The following is a 17,194-nucleotide window of genomic DNA, read 5'->3' as shown; positions in this document are numbered from 1 at the left end:
GGCCCATTTAGCAGTAGGTCTAGTCAAAGAAAGGGAACAGGGACCAAAATGGAACCTGGCCAGTGAATCCTATAGAAGCAGGCCAGAGAGGAAAGTGGAGCAAATCCAGATTGCCCAAAACGATTAGTGCAATGAAAACATAGCCAGTGACCCCAAGGTTTTTCTCTGAGTTTAGGAAAAGAAGCAAAGTATCTGGTATGGATGCGGGCCCATGCATCCAGTGCTTTTTTCCAATAACACTAGAGAAGGGTGCAGAGGACCAAAGTGGAACAGGGCCAGTGCATTTGGAAAGGAGTAGTGACCAAGGCAAGAGAGGAAAAAAAATGGAACAGGGCCAGGTAGGCTTGGCTTAGGGGGGTTGAGACCTTGACGACTAATCCCAAACAGATGTAGTATCCAGTACAGTATAGTAAGAGTGCAACACAGAAGTGAGATCTAGGATGGTTCCAGAATATGTGATTATGTCCGAGAGAGATGTAATCCTCCATAATTTGCAATGGAGCGAAAACACTGAGAATTGACGTGAGCACTTGATCTTTATCCCGAAAGCGACCTCACGGCTTCTGGTATTACAGGGGATTTGATGACATACTGGGTCAGCTAAAGACATACTGAGGTGCCCCGTCGCTCTCTGTTAAGTCAGGAAAAAGAGCCACTGTGATTAGAAATGACCTTCAGTTCCTTAATGTGATAATATGATAAACCGCGTTTCACTTAAGTACATGGCAAGTTTTAGACTGGAAGGAATGTAGAAAATGAGCCAAAAGTTTAACATTTCGGGAGAAAATGCTTATTCGCTTTCCTGCCAAGAGCAAGAGGAAGATCTTTTTTTCCTGATGCTAAATTTGAAACTACAGCAAAAAAGACATTTAACTTAGCTTAGCACAAAGACTGGAAGCAGGAGGGAGTAGCTAGCATGACTCTTTCCAGAGGGAATGAAATCGACGAACCAGGACATTTAAAGCTCACTGATTTACACATTTTGTCTTGGCACAGTGACTTCCCGGAGTCTCCGCTGTTTCCTGACACGTCACTGCAGATTTGTATTGGCTTTTGTCAGTCCTGTTTTCAGCTTTTATGCTAAGCTAACCATCTCCTGGATCGAAAATGAGAGGTGTCGATCTTCTTATCTTACTCTCAGTGCCAAAGTCAATTAGTGTATTTCCCAAAAAATTAGCAGCCTCTGCCTGGACTGGGAGCGAGGAGCACCGGGGGAGTGTTGTTGTTGTTTACTATCAGATTAAGGGAACCATATCAAGAATATTTCTATTATAGGTTGTGCTAAGAAAACTTTTTGTTAAACCCACAAATATCAAAATCAAGTATCAAAAATCCCGTATGGGTCAAGCTACACATCTTACCTCTGTTCTGATTGGTTTCCTGGGTGTGACGCCCTGGGCCTTTTCTCTGACCGTGGCTGTCTCCACCCTGGGGGTGAAATCTTTGGTGGAGTCCTTGGTGGGTTCTGCTGCGTTGGGCTCGATATAAACCACACTGATGGTCACTGTTTCCTCCTTCTCTTCTTCATCTCCACCTGGGAAAAGAGTGACGAGTAAATAACTCTCCTTTCAATTTGCTGTGTGCACGTGCAAATATGTACAATATGGGCATGCATGTTATCAATATTGTCTCACTAAACCTCACATTGTGGACTTAACTGTTATGTATTATTTACTATTTGAGCCTCCCCTTGAATACAGAGTGGCAGAGCAGAGAAACGGAGTGTATATACAGTATTGGAAAGGCTATTGATCACGGTGCTGTCTCCTTTCACCTAGCATGACCTCTTCTCAGCGCAGTTATCCAACTCTCTCAAAAAGAAGAGTAACTTTTGACAAAGGAATAAGCGTTGCAGAGGTGCTTAAAGCACGTAGAGCAGAGGAGCTAATAAAAAAGAGACGTGTAAAATTTGCACACTTGCCCACGGCAGCCTCGGTGACAAGGCAATCTCAATTGAAATCGAGTGAGAGAAAGAGAAGGGCGGTGAAAGGGAAGAAAAGACAAAGGGGATAAAGAGAGAGGAGGGAGGAACTGATTGCACAATTTTAGGCTGCCGGTGAAAGAAACCCAGCATTCATAAAACTTACCTGCAGCAGACTTGAAAATTAAGTCATGACGCCTCTTGGCAAATGACTGCTGAGCATGCAAGTGTGTGTGAGCGTGTCTCACCTGAGCCAGACCCTGAGTTAAAGTCATCATCATCTTCAGGGTAGTAACCTCCTGAGCCTGTGTCATCCAGGTACAAGTCATCAGCCTGAGATGAAGCCTTGGCTGCTTGTGCTATCTGCAAAACAACAAGATAACAAGGTGTCGGGGATTAATGTCGGTTTGATTGCGCATCTCTATTTATAGAAGTCCATGTGAAAGTGTTCATTCTGCACCACATCACCGCAACAAAGTGAAGGCTTTCGACTGTTTGCACACATTCACTGTTTTGGTATTTTACCACCTGACAGCTTAATGTGAATCAGAAAGACGAGTGGCTGAGATTTTATTTTAGCATTTTAATTATTAATCCGGGCCACTTTGCTTCGAGACCAACACTTCAGTTTGTGAAACATAAAAACCTCTCGAGTAGTAATTCAAAGCGCATACCGTTAGTGCGTTTTAAATAGCATAAATCTTTGCTTAATTTGCCATTCTGCAACCACAGTGTGCTGTCAGGACAGTATACATACAGTAATAATCTGTCTCTTCTATCTGCTATAAAGTAAGAATTAGTGTGCTGAGTGTGTGCTTAAGAGGTGGCTAGTATCAGCAGATCACCCCGTGTTTCACATCGGAGCTGTTTCCTAAGAGTTAGAGTCAATTCTGTGCAAGTTTAAGCAAACTTTAGGATGCCAACATTGCTTGTTTAGCAGGTATAATGTTTACCATGTCAAATAAGCAGGTTGGAATGATAATGTCACCTGAAACCACAAATGTTAACCTGCTGGTGGCGCTAAAGGAAAAATCCATCGATCACCTTAATAATTAGGTACATCGTGTGGGAAAGATGAATCATCTCTACAAAAACTTGACTTGATGTTGACATTTTTTACTGGATAAGCTGCTGGTGGCATGAGAAGAAAAGTCAGAAGATCATCAAAACCAGTGGGGTTTATCCTCTAGGCAACAACAGCATATATATTTAAGGGCAATGCATTCAATAACTGTTGAGATATTTCACAAAACACAATGCCAACCTAATGGTGGCACTAAAGAAAAAGTGACGGGATCACCAAAGTAATTAGGGTTCTTCCTCTGAGGACCATGAATGTCAGAGCTACATTTCAGGCCAATGCATACAATAATTGTTGAGATATTTTTACAAAACAAAACGCCAACCTCATGGTGGCACTGTAGGAAAAGTGACAGGGTCACCAAAGTTGTTATGATTCATCCTCTGGGGACCATAAATGTTGGTACGAAGTTTCATGGCAATGCATCCAATGACTGTTGAGATATTTCACTTAACACAATGCCAACTTCAGGGTGGCACTAAAGGAAAAGTGACCCGATCGTCAAAGGTGTGAGGATTCATCCTCTGGGGACCAAGAGTGCCAGTACCAGATGCAATGGCAATGCATACAATAACTGTTGAGATATCTCAGCAAACCAAATGCCAACCTCATGGTGGCACTGTAGGAAAAGTGACAGGATCACCAAAGTCGTTAGGATTCATCCTCTGGGAACCATGAATGTCAGTACATTTAGTACAGTACAGAACAATTTCATGGTAACGTGTCCAATTACTGTTGAGATATTTCATCCTGGACCAAAGCTTTGGACAGTGAGTGATCAACATTACCACCCCCTGTTGCTCAAGACACAGCCTTATTTATTTTATGTCTTCAATGAAGCACAGCCACACAGGTGACCGACCAATCACAACACGTCGCCCCTCCTACAGCATCGTTGTCTGGACAACAAGCCTGAGCGGTGGGAATGTTTGTGTTCCGGCTTAATGGAGTGATTGGCTGAAAAGAGCTCAGTTTAACAGTGCCTGTTTGTTTAAAGAGCAGCTCCTCACATGGTGTATAAGTTGGGATTTTAACAAGAAATCAGATGAAAAAATGGAGTTTTCGCTCTAAGATGCTCGCAGAGGCAGACGAATGCTCCGCACTTAGATATTACAGCTGTTACACAAGTGCGCGTACGGCCCACGTAACTATTTATGTGTTGTGTCGAGTGTGTGTGTGACTGGAATGGCTATAAACGCATCCATGGCAACATCCATTCAACTCCTATTCACCAGACTCTGGTCAATTTCTATACTGATAGTCCTGCTTTAGAAAGAAAAGAGTACAAAAGAGAGACCCCACACTACATCATCCCCGTGAATTTATGTCTATTGCATCCATTAAGCCGGTCGCTACAGTTTGAGGTCTGCTCCGGGGATGCTGTGCTGATAAACCAGGGGGCTGAATGAAGTTGGACTGGAGGAAATAATCAATTGGCTTGGCAGGAAATAAGTGGTTTTTTGTTCACAGCAGAGAATAGGCATGCTGGGAGAAAGCTGAGAAAATGGGCCTAGAGATATGATCTCAAGTCCTAATTCATGCCTGTTCTAGACGTTTATGTTTGGACAGGGCTGCAACTACGATGGTTTTCATTATGAAATAGTGAATATTCAATGTTTTATGCCACATTTTCATGTATTTTATCATGCTTTGTGTAGATTATGTTCAAGTGTGTCTGCTGTGCTTCTCCTGGCTGCAATCTACCCAAAAAAAGTAAAAGAAAGATGCACATCACAATCAGAATCATAGCATCTTTACACTGCTCAAAAGTCAAATATATTCAATTTAAAAAGATATAAACATGCTTGCTTTTGCTTGATTAACGACTTCAATGATGAACTAAACATCAGAGTTATTGAAGATTAATTTCCGGTTCAATTAATCAATGAACAGATGGCAAAAGCAACGACAGAGAACAGAGCGAGCGTCTCTTCTTTTCTCCCCCCGGTTACATCCCTGCTGCATCTCAGCCTTTCCAATTACACTCAGCGTTCTGATGCGAGTGTTTTCAATAATGCTTTTAAGTCATTGTGCGTGCATATGTGTGTTTGTATGGAGTCATGAAAGAGAGGCCTGGCGCTCTCCATAACAAAGACGCAGGGACTACACACAGCTTACAACAGTGTGAAAGAGGCGAAAAAGAAAGACAGAGGCGAGATGAAACGGAACAATACGTATCTCCATCTCTCCTCTCTCAACTGCCTCTGACTTTTGGAAGAAAAGGCCTTTCACCGCTGAGCCGCCTGATCAAAGAGAGAATTTGTTCAAAGCAACTTTATCTTAACCTCTCTTGCCTTCGTCTCCTCTAAACACAAACCTCCCACCCCCGTCCTCCCTCCAGCGCGACAGCCTGCGCACCGATCCACCGGCCCATGCGGCCCACATTGGCCCGATACGAGCACAATGAACCAAAAGGAGGAAGGCCACAGATCAAATGGCGACAAAGGGCACTAATGAGATAGAGGCCACACAAGCACGCATGCATGAGCGGACGTGTTTTACAAATGTATGCGAGCATTCATTGATTCATTGATTATACGTACACACACATTAGAGGGAGCAATTGAGCATATGACATGACAGGAATGGAAACGTGTGAAGGAATGCATAAAGAGCTTAAGTATCAACGAAGAGGCTTTCTCTCCCCTCGGACCTATTAAACATCGACTTCAAAGAAATTATAATTGTAACAAATGCTTTCACCTGACTTGTTAAATGAATTAATGGACGGATAATTTGCATAGTTTTGCACAAGAAGGAAGGTTTTACTTTTTCTGTCTTCAACCAAGAACTGCTGAAGATACAATATAACGGCTGAAACATAATTTTGTGATTATTTTCTTGATAAATCAATAATCATTTGGTGTATATAATGCTAGCAAACAGTGAAAATGCACATTACAAACACCCCTATAGCTGAAAAAGCCAGTTTGCAAGCATAGACGAGTAAGAAAAACTGAAAATATGTGTATTTTAAGATCTAGAACAAGTGAATTTCTGTCTTTTTTTCGGTTTTATAGTGTTTTGGTCTTTTTCATGGCTTTATCCGGGAGTGTAGCTGAAGAGAGACAGGAAATGGGATGAGAGAGGGGGGTGACGGCCAGCAAAGGGCCACAGGTCGGATTCAAACCCTGGGCCTGCTGTGGCAGGGACAGAGCCTCTGTACATGGAGCACATGCACTACCAACTAATGTTTTCTTATTAGTTAGGTCTATATGAAATCACTAGAGTCAGTAAAGGGTATTATACATGGAAAATATGAAATAATATGAAGAAAAAGTGAGACATTTTGGGAAATATGCTGAGAATTAGATAAATATGAAGGTACAGCCACATGTAGCAGTTGGTTAGCTTAGCACAAGACTGGAAACAGCTAGCAAGGTAACAAAAGAAACCCACCAACATGTCTAAGAGCTCATTAATTGATGTGTATCTTAGTTGTGTAAAAAAACAAGTTTACTATTTTGAGCTTTGGAGGTGCTGGTAGCCGTGGAAAGAGTCATGCTAGCTGTTTTCACCTGTCTTTGTGCTAAGATAAGTTAAGCTAACCGGCTCCTTCTATCTACCATTGGAGCGGTATCAACCTTCTCATCTAGCTCTCCGCAAGAAAGCAAAAAAAACACATTTCTCAAAATGTCAAACCTTTCACTTAACAACGATAATACGGCCAAATCCACCCAGGAGTTATTCTTCCTTTCAGGTAAGCACCGAGGTACGGCAGGTGTAAAGAGGAGCTGTTCATTTTTTGACATGCAGGTAGACGAGGCCACTGACTCCTGTGTAATCTTCTTGTGTCGACTGTTTGAGCAAAGTGTTTATGGATCAGAGGTTCGACTGTACAAGCAAACGCAGCGGCGCCGAATCAGCGCAGATCTGAGGGGAGGTAATGGTCTTTTTGAACTCGATGAACTCCACCGACTCCATCTGACCCACGGGGACACGCTCAAACTAGCAAACAAGTGTACACAATGCAAACTTGATAAAGCGGGCTTTCTCTATCGCTAAGACACACACATGCCTCTGCGCCGACAGAGCAGCCCCGATAAACCTTGCTCTCTTTATCAATCCAGTGACATTTACAGGTAGTGTCTGCTCTCTGCCCTTATCGCCGAGCCCGAGCCGCACCAGACATCAATCCGCCGACAGGTGAGGCAGACAGGACGGCGAAAAACCAGTTAGATGCACCAGATGCGGCCTTGCAGAGGTTTTTATAAAAGGCTGCTTCGCTGTGGCGGTGGCAATTATTCGAAAGAAAAATCCTGCAGTGTTATTTGTGGAAGAGATTCAGGTCAGGACGAGCTTGTAAAACTGATCCAGTTGAAAATATCTAATTTCATTCTTATCATTTAATTTTGGCTATGGACATTAGGTCTCTCATGAAGGAGGACAATTTCTGAATCCTATTTATTACAGAGCTAAAGTCGACTGACTCATCCCTGCTTAGCAACCAAAACTGCTCTTTTCCTCAATTTCTACATTTCCTAATTTGTTCAATGTGAAAGAAGTTAAGACTTTTATAGCAGCAGAAATCAATATATTGTAATAAACACAGTGAAGGGATCATTAACAAAGCTTTTTGTAGGCTAACCGTTGTTGTTTACATTGGTTAAGGAGGTTATCCTGTAACAGCACGTCACAGTCACGTCATCGCATGCTCATAACTGTACATGCAAACACACATAAATCAGTATTAATCCACTGTTAATAACTAATCTCTGGTGCCTGTTTGATTTTCTCTGTGTTAACATCTGAGCACCACACTGCAGAGTAGCACAGACTCACAATACTTCACTATGACAACCAACATCAAATACAGAGCGCTTTTTTTTTTGTTTTTTCGGAGGATTACATGCGTCAAAGACACACTCAAGTGAGATTTAACTTTCCACAGCTCCTGTGTCACGTTCTCCGAAGCTCGTACCACACACACCTCGCAGCGAGAGCTAAAAAAGAGAAGTCGCTTCCACATAAAAGAAGAGGCCTTGGAGCCCCGCGGCAGAGGGAGGAGGACACATACAACAATATCTCCCGAGTAACAGTCCGTGTGCACTACAGTGTAGATAATTGAAGGCACACATTCTGGAAAAGAGATTACGGCCTTGCCTTTGTGGGCAGCAAAACAGAAACACAATCGTAATGAAGAAGGCCAAGGGCCACGCTCGCAGACGCACACACCGATGCAGGATCGCAGGAATTTGGGAAATGGTGTTGAAATTTGAGCGATAGGATTTGTAAGGATGGGCACGAGTTTCATGACACTAAATTTGATTTGATGAGATTTTCATTAACATACAACCGAAATCACGATCTTTTCCGAACCTTAAAGTGGAAACAGACAACGTACTCGCTCACCAAGTGGTTTTATTGTCGTATCAATTTAATGATACGTTAAATTAAAACACTTGTTTATTGCCAGTTTAACTGAATTAAATCCTATAAATGACATTTCTGGACTGTTTTTTTTCTCCAAACCTCTTCTCCTAACCTTAACCAAGGTGCTTTCGCTGCCTAAATCTAAATCGCCTCTCTGCAACTCAGGCAAAGGTTCATAAATGTGGCGTCTCATTCGGGCAAAGAAATGTGGTACAGTCGTGAAAGACAACAATGCCGTTTAAAATCTGTGTCCACGTATCCTTGACACTTTCACGAACTGCTGTGTTTCTACTGTTTACCTGGTAATCATCACAACGCAATATAGACTGACTGGTTCATAAATTCCTGTTTCATGGTGTGGTTTTTAAAATGTAAACAGCCGTGCATTGTTTTAGTGTCCGGTAAACTCATGGATCTAAGTTAAAAACTTGAACTTCCTGGACTGATTTCATTGCGCTGTAACTTTCACGTCGCTGATCTTTTGAACGTCAGGGCGAGTAACCCTCATTGTAACGTCTGAAAGAGGAAATTACACCCTCTTCCTCTTACAAATGAAAAATAACTCATAGGACAAACTATTAGTCAGCTCAAGCACTTCCTCAAACTTAATGACTCTTCTCCTCTCGCTCCACTGTTAATTTGCTGTTATTCTGTATTCGTCGCTCGAGGCCACAGATGCGGCTGGTCAGCAAAAGCTGCATTCATTTAACCAACAAATGATTTTTCTTCGTCTTCACCTGTTTGACCCTCGCCACCATCATCAAAACATATTTTCCGAGACCAAACCTTCGCGTTCCTGAGTCTCAGTCCGTATTTCATTTAGTCACAACTGGCCTTGTCGGGACCATCTCATCCTTTTCATCATTACGGTGAATAACTGGTAAAACCTTCCCATGCTCAGTCACACTCAAGGACAAGTAGGGGTATTTGCACGAGCACACAGACACACAAAGAGAGCCTCATTTGGACACCTTAACAAGCGTTTCCCTACACAGTCCCACCGAGCTCAGGGGCAGTGAAAGGGAAAGAGATCGAGGGACCGACACGGCGCGCAAAAGAAAGAGGGCCAGCCGCAATAATGAGCTGGTAGCTCGCGATGTATGCCCTCTATTAGCTGTGAGAAGAGCCGCCGTTACTGGCATCTTTGCCTGCTCGTGAACTAATAAGCCAGCGCGAGGGGCAGCTTCAACACTGTCCATGTGTCCCTGTCGCTTTGTCTGTTTGACCTGCAGACACGGGGAGGACATGAGGACCTGCTGACCAAGAAGGGACAAACCATGAGTGGAGGCAGGGAAGGAGGGATTAGAGGGAGAGAGTGGGGGTGGACAAAAAAAGGGAAAAGGATGAGAAAGAGATGGAGGAGGAGGAGGAGGAGGAAGGGAAGTAACCCACTGCTGCAGACAATCCTGTAGCCTGAAGGATGCTCTGCTAAAAGCCTGTCAAAACCACCATGTACTTGCCTAGCGAGGCTTGAAAGGCACCGGGGTCTATGTGTGCTTACAGTATGTGTGTGTCCGTGTAATATTTGCATATCTCCCTCTTTTCTATAAGAGCTTGATGGAGGGGATGGAGGGGGATGGAGGGGGGATGCGTATGGGAGGAAAATGGAGTCCACTGAACTAACCCCGGGCTCCCGACTTCCCACTGTTGACACACCGCTCTCACTTCTAACACAACAAATATTAGCTCAACTCCAAGTCGGACCAGGCGAAATAGGGTTCCTCAAAGGAATGCACACGCACACACACACACACACACACACACACACACACACACTTGAATATCTTTGTGTCCACGGAAGCACCCATGGGACACACACACATGTGCCAACACAGACACACACACTCAGAAACCCTCATCCAGCTCTCACATCTCGAAAAGGCGTGAGACGAATACGCAGACGCACATCATAACACTTCTCATCCGACTTCAGAGGAGGGGAAAAAAGAGGGAAGCAAGTGCACGGGGGCTGGCAGACAGACTGCGCCTCAGATCCTCCTTCACTGGTCTGCTGCCGTTTTCTGGTTCTCAGCCCATTTCCTTGAGTCTCCCTCGACTGCGAGGAGCTCACACAACAAAGGGAGGCAACAATCGGATCTGTTTTCTAAGCAAGGCACTGTGCTTCACAACGGCTCCGGCCCTGCCTCTATATTTAATAGGAATATCTACAGTAAGTGCACTAATATCAGGAACAGTCATTTGACCACAGTTTTCATAATCATTCTATAAAATTTGACTCAATTAGCTGAGAAGATAGACACCACTCTCATATCCGTCAGTTAAGTACGAAGCTACAGCCAGGAGACGGTTAGCTTAGCTCAGCATGAAGACTGAAAGCAGGAGGAAACAGCTAGCTTAACCTGCACTTCAAAAGCTGATATATTAACACATTAAAAATACAAAAACCACAGTGTGAAAACTACAATTTGTAGTTTTACAGATGGTTATGTGTCTTTGCTAGCGGTTAGCTGATCTTAAGCTAACCATCCACAAACTTGCAGCCCCATATTTGAACAAATAGTTTGACCTTTTAAGAGATAAACCTACTGTTTTCCTGCTAAGAGTTAGCTGAGAAATTGAGACCACTTTTACATCTGTCTGTTAAATACTACGCTAGAACCAGCGGGCGGTTAGCTTAGCTTAGCATGAAGAGAAGGGAAACAGCTAGCGAGGCTCTGTCCTAATGTTAAAAACATACGCCCAGCATCTCTAAAAGCTTGATTATTAGCACTTTAGTCATGATAGAGGAGAATAAACTACATTATAGTGAGTTAGAGACAATATATGGAATGTTTACATACTGATTATTAATGTTAAATAGGTGGAAAAAAGACAAGTTGCAGTTTTACCGGAGGTTATGTGCCGGACTAGTTCTGTGCCCGTCCCCAGTTTTGATGCTATGCTAAGCTAACTATCTCTATATCCTTACTCAAAAACCAATAAGCACATCTCCCAAAATGTTTTATATGACAGTTAACTGAATATCTGTGGGTTTTAGATCATTTACCAGACAAAACAAGCGATCTGACGATGTGAAACTTCAACAATAAATCAATAATCAACAAGGGGACTATCGTTCGGTGCAGCCCGAGTTTCCTTCAGTCCTCTTTATGTTGCTCTCTAGACGCTCTCTTTGTCTCTCTATTTGTTCAGGTGCAGTAACTTTCATAATATCAAGGTTCTTCATATGCATACTGTGACAGCCCGACTCTGTGGAGTGTATTGTCTGCTTTGTTCTGTCCTGTGAAAGTAATCAGTTCTCATTATCACAGCCGGGCACGCGAACATCTGCAACTGTGCGAGAACTCAATATTATGAAAAGGGGAGGGTGTGCATGTGAGAGAGAGAGGACGAGCTTCTTAATCCCTAATTAACAAAGTAAAAGGTGGCAGATTGACCTGCTGGCTTTCACTTTATCTGTTCTACTTGGCCTGCCACGGATCCATACACAAGGTCAATACGGCAGCACAGTCCGGTAGGCAGCAACTGTGCTCTGCCCTGTTTCACTCTGCTGTCGACAAACCAAACACCCTGCACTCCCTGCTTTCCTCACACCGCCGCCTCCTCCGTGACCTGGACTTTATCGCTGCGCAACAGACAGGGCAGTCAACAACAGCAGAAAAGAAGAGGGGGGGTATGAGCCGAGAGGGGCGTCAGAGGTGTCCTCCTACTCCACCTGGAGGGTGGAGAAGAAGTGGAGATATAGTGGGTAGAGCTACTGGTTGTTCCCACCGTTCACATTTGACTTTTTCTTTTAATATTATCATGTTTCTCAATATAAAACCACTGGATTCTTCCATATATTGTACTGTACCATATAACGGTTTTAATTGGTTTATGTGTGGCGGACCCTGCCACCATTCAAACAGTGTTCTGGGAACCTGAGAACAGCTTGTTTTTCTGAGTTTGTTATTACCTCATTCATTAACCCAGATAGCTAGCTTTATACTAGCTGTCTGAGGCTAACATGTTGTGAATAGTCCTACATGCTAACTGAAGCTGTGCACATGACTTATTTTTTCACACTTTTCCAAATCCATCCAACAAACTCTTTAAAGTGCTGTCCTCAACCTTTATTGTACTGTAAGTGTGTTTTGCATCTAAAATCCTGGGTGCACCATACTTACAGTGGTGTTAAACTGAAGAATATGCTCTAAAGACGCCTTATATAATTAATTCAGCTGTTTAAATCAATTAGTTTTCTGATTTGTGGTTAGTGTTGGATGAATCTATCGACTGTGTGCTGCAGTATTTTGTTCTCAAGAGTTCTGATATTGCTACAGTTGTGTTTTGTTGCCTCTGGCTGGCTTCCTAACCGTAGCAGCGTCATTATTGGTATGGCATTTAAAGCAATCGACCATAGCAGACCACACCATACCATCAGGAACAAAGTTGAAATAATGATCCGGCAGACTCCATCATTTGGAGCAATCCCTCAAACTAGATTTTAAAGTGGCGACTTTGTTTACGTTAGAGGATGGGAACAAGACGCTCCCCGATGATCGGAGAGGTGGACAGTAGGGGAGAAGTGACAGGAGACGACGAGTCTGGCAGAGTTTGATGGCTATGTAGGGCGACAAATTGGCTTCCCTGAATTCATGCAGCATCGGCCATCAGCGGCGCAGACAGCTGCTGCCTTCATGGAGGAACTACGGATAACAGCTGGATCTGGCGGCGGTGTTGTTATTAGAGACGGACGGAAAACAGGACAGGAGGAGCTGGCGAAACACAAACATTGAATTTGTCCCTCCAAGACCTGCTGATAACCGAACAAACTGGCAGCAAGACAGACGGAGAAAAGGTCTCGGTGAGTCATACGTGTGGGCGGTGAGCATTGTTTGGAAAATGTAAATTGGAAGAGGAGGAAGCAGCAGCCACCTACAGGACTTTTAGGAGAGGATGTCCAAACTGTAACTCTAACGGGCCAAAGAGGTTTGTGCATGTGTGTGTGTGTGTGTGTGTGTGTGTGTGTGTGTGTGTGTGTGTCTGCCTTTGTGCTCTTTGAACCCACTCTAACTTTTATTGCCCTCCCAGGGATCATAATAAGGAACTAATTGATGGTCTTTGAGCCGCGGGCTGAGGAGAGGGGGAGTTCCTGCAGGAAGTCAACACAAATCAAACTCTCTCTGAGCCCTTAAGGTCTGGAGCTACTCCAGCTGAGTTGTGGTGGGTAACAGTTGCAGTGTGCGCGTGTGTGTGTGTGTGTGTGTGTGGGTTGGTGGGAAACAGACACAGACAGAGAGCAGAGAGAGGAAATACGTAAGCGAGTCAGTGAGATAAAGAGAGCGTGTCGGTCTGGAGTCGACATTTACTGTCTGTACGTCTCTAGATGTCGTCTCCTTCGTTACCGCACGAGTTTCCGCTTTGACCTGCAAACTGAAGAGAGTTCAGAACGTGCTATAAAAGCATCGAGACATGAAAACGTTCTACCTATCTTCACGCAACCTCTTCATTTCACATCCTATGGAAACTTCATCCCACCACCACCCCTCCTCTGCGACTCTTTCCATTTTCTCCCCGCTCCTGCAGGATTAGATCACGCTGCCTCGGTAGGTGAAAGGCCCCCCTTCAACAACCTGAGCATGTGGGCGCGCTCGGCTCAGATTCATATCGTCTCCTGTTCCAAAACAAACGGCCGTCTGACACAGAAAGGCATACGCCGCATTCCACAGGGCTCAAGCCCCTGCGTAAGGGGGTTGGCAGGGGCAGGAGGGGTTTCCAGCTCAAACTTCCAGGGGCGTCTGCACCATACTCTGCAGTGTGCAACTCGAGGGCCTTCGTACAACTCAAAGTGGACCGCGACTAGAAATGTAGAAATATGTGCTCATACCGCTTTTGTCTACAGGGGCCGCCAAAGTAGACAAAAAATTTAAATTTCCTCGTAGCTGCTTTAAATAGACAAGCAGTGATATTCTGTATTTATCGTACCGTCAGTCTCATCCAATGACTAAAAACCAACTGTGGACGGATCTCGCTAACATGTAACTGATCCTATTTCTGTGCCGCGGCGCTCCATTGTTGACTGAAAACTTTTACAAACACATCAGCGAACCACACTGCAGCACTGCCTGACAAGTTCTTTCATTACAATAAACATAGGCTCTTTAGTTTATATATAGTCAACCCCGCATGCACCGATCCGGCCTCTGAAAATACTCAGCGCACACATCCACGGCTGAAAACAGCTGCCAACAAAAAGCCCTGTTTACTCCCGTTTTTACTCCCGTTTTTAAGGGAGGACGTCTCGAGTGTGACTTTATGGGCTGAGGACTTGGTTGGTCACAAAAAAGTCACAAAACTCTCACTAACAGACCGACCTTATTTTGGCCATAATGTTCCCAAACACCATCAGAAACGGAGCAACGTTGGCTGGGAGTCCTCTTTTACTTCCTGTCAAATGCAAGTCCAATAACAGCTTGTGTTTCAGCCCTAGTTTGTTCTGCCAACTCCTGAGTAAAAACATGTGGGTCTCTTGACCTGCTAGATTTTTGAATGTCTCCACCGGCTACTAGGTTACTTGGGCCCTTACTAAGCAGGTGGCGTATGGTCAGCTTGCACGCTGGAAGCTTTGGTTTTACATCACGGTGTCGGGGACGGCTGCTGTGAATGCAAATAACCTTGATTACTATGAACCCATTCTAAAAACCTACTTAATTGGCTACTTAATATGTCTGTATGATCTTTTGACTCAGGGCGACAAGGTTTTCACGTGGGCGTGAGAGTGCTGGTTTAAAGATGAGTTACCCTCACTGTTGCTCTGACACTGCCCTGCACACTGTTAATTAAAGGGATGTGCTTTTACTGGTGCATTAGCACAACTTTATGTCCCCGTAAAGGTTCAAGTAAACTGTCGAAGGCTGCAGGACAATCAAATGCAGCAGACCTTTGTGCTACGTGTGGGCTGACTGGCTCAGGCCCGTTACTGCCGAGCGAATACACCGACTTTCTGAAATATGTGATGGATCACAACTCGAGCATTTTCTGCCCACAGAGAAAGCATCAAGGACTTGGTGGAGCTGCTGGCTGTAAGGGGGGGATTTTTGGTCGATGAGGTGGGAACGGAAATGATGGGCCCTCATGCCTGCGTCGTGGCACCAAGCTAACAAACACAAGTAAAAGCAGAGAGCTTTAGAGGGGCTTACTGAGTCGACTCATACCGTGTAAACAGCGCACACGGGTAGAGTCGTAACCCCCGCCGACCATAACATGCTGCTTTCTGAACCGACGCCACACGCTCCTCTGTTTTTTCCTCCCCACAGACCAGTGAGACACAACATGGAGTGGCTACGATTTCCTCCCTTGCACTATTGCTTCCCAACAGGAAGTAAGTCAATTTCATGGTTTCCAAGAAAAAACAGATGCATGCTGACAGACCACTGACAGGCAAGAGTGCACGAGGGTGGCCGACTCACTGTCACCCCGACCTGTCTACAGGGGTGGAAGTACTCAGATCCTTCAGTAAAAAATATATTCATCACCAGCATGTGAATAAACAGCAGTGTTGACAAGTTAGCGTGCTAGCCACCTAGCCCCATCCTGGTCCAAAGCTCCTGTGCTAGCGGTGTAAACACCAACACTCCCCCTGGTCCCTGAGCTCCCAGTCTGTTAGCAGCAGTTAGCGGTTACTCTGGTGATAGGCGGCCTGTCCAGTTGAGATCAGAGGCAAATGGAGGCAACAATCGAATATGCAGGTGCCACAAAATTGAAAAAATGGTGTGAAAAAAACCTGTAACATTCTTGTGACATTTTGCATCTTTGTGAATGTGTCACTGTGAGTGCTTCGGTGTGAGAATATGGATTTTCTCACATGCTGCAACACATTTACAGCTGACTTACTTCATCGCACAGCACTAAATATTCAATATAAGCACTCTAATTAAAGGCAGCCCGATCCTGTCAGGTGGCCCCCTCGAGGCCCTGATCAGATTTAATGTAAAGTTAATGTAAACCTTCTCACTGTGAAATCTCTCCCTCAGCGCTGCCAGAACTCATAAAGAGGGGAACAATGTGGAGCTCATGTGGCTTCAACATGGCCCTATTTAGAGAATACCTCAGTGCTGCGGTATCCAGCTTCGTGGACCGTAACTGGCTTTCTTTCTGCCTTCTGCACAAGAAGGAGCTCTGCAGATTCCCAGGCCTAACCAGCTCTGCCGCTCCCGCCCTCCTCTCCTCCCCTCCTGTACGCCTCCCTGCCTGCCCGTCCACCGGTCGGGCATTGGGGGAAATTCCTCCGCTCCGTTAAACTGCTTCTGATACGCACGGGAAAGCCTGGATTCTTTGTCAGCTGTGAAACTCTAGACACTGGGAAATGGGCTTCACCTTCCAGCCATCTCTGGTGCTGAGGAGGAGGGAAACAGAAAGATTTGCTGCAGCGCAACAGCTTTCTTCCCTCCAGACAGGAGAGAAATATGAAGCTTAAGAGGAAAGCTTGAGCGGTGAGAGAGATTTAAGTGCGTTATATAAAACAGGTTTCATATTCGGGATCTCAAACGCTGAAATAACCCCCGAAAGGACTAAAGGTGCAGCGAGGGAACAATGTGGAGTTTCTCCATTTAGCTGGAAGTGATAGCGCGGCCCCATATCATGAAAACCGCACATCACAGGCTCGAACCACTCGCGGGGACTCAAAATGGAGTCGTGCCATGTAAACACAAACGAGCAGCTGTATGAAAAAAGAGACGCCGCGTGTTTAACAAGAGCTGGTAAACGCTGGGAGTGGAGAAGATCCGCCCCAGGCCCCGAACTGACCAATCACAGCTTGTGTGTTTAAGTGTTTTATTATCCTTAAAGGTGCACTGTGTAACTTTCTCACAACAGTT

General features: G+C 44.7%; 1 protein-coding gene across 1 annotated transcript in view; it reads right to left on the bottom strand.

The window, feature by feature from the left end:
* sdc2 (syndecan 2) overlaps window positions 1-17,194 on the bottom strand; it is a 47,132-nt gene that overhangs the window by 7,110 nt on the left and 22,828 nt on the right. The window contains exons 2-3 of the mRNA XM_084378753.1: window positions 2,170-2,284; window positions 1,362-1,534 (exon numbers count right to left, since the gene is read on the bottom strand). Of these exons, the coding sequence (XP_084234879.1) occupies window positions 1,362-1,534; window positions 2,170-2,284 (288 nt within the window). The remainder of the gene's footprint in view (window positions 1-1,361; window positions 1,535-2,169; window positions 2,285-17,194) is intronic.

The sequence above is a fragment of the Pagrus pagrus genome (genome assembly GCF_965226575.1).
Source record: "Pagrus pagrus genome assembly, chromosome: 17".
NCBI lineage: Eukaryota > Metazoa > Chordata > Actinopteri > Spariformes > Sparidae > Pagrus > Pagrus pagrus.
This window is presented reverse-complemented; position numbering and strand designations above follow the sequence as displayed.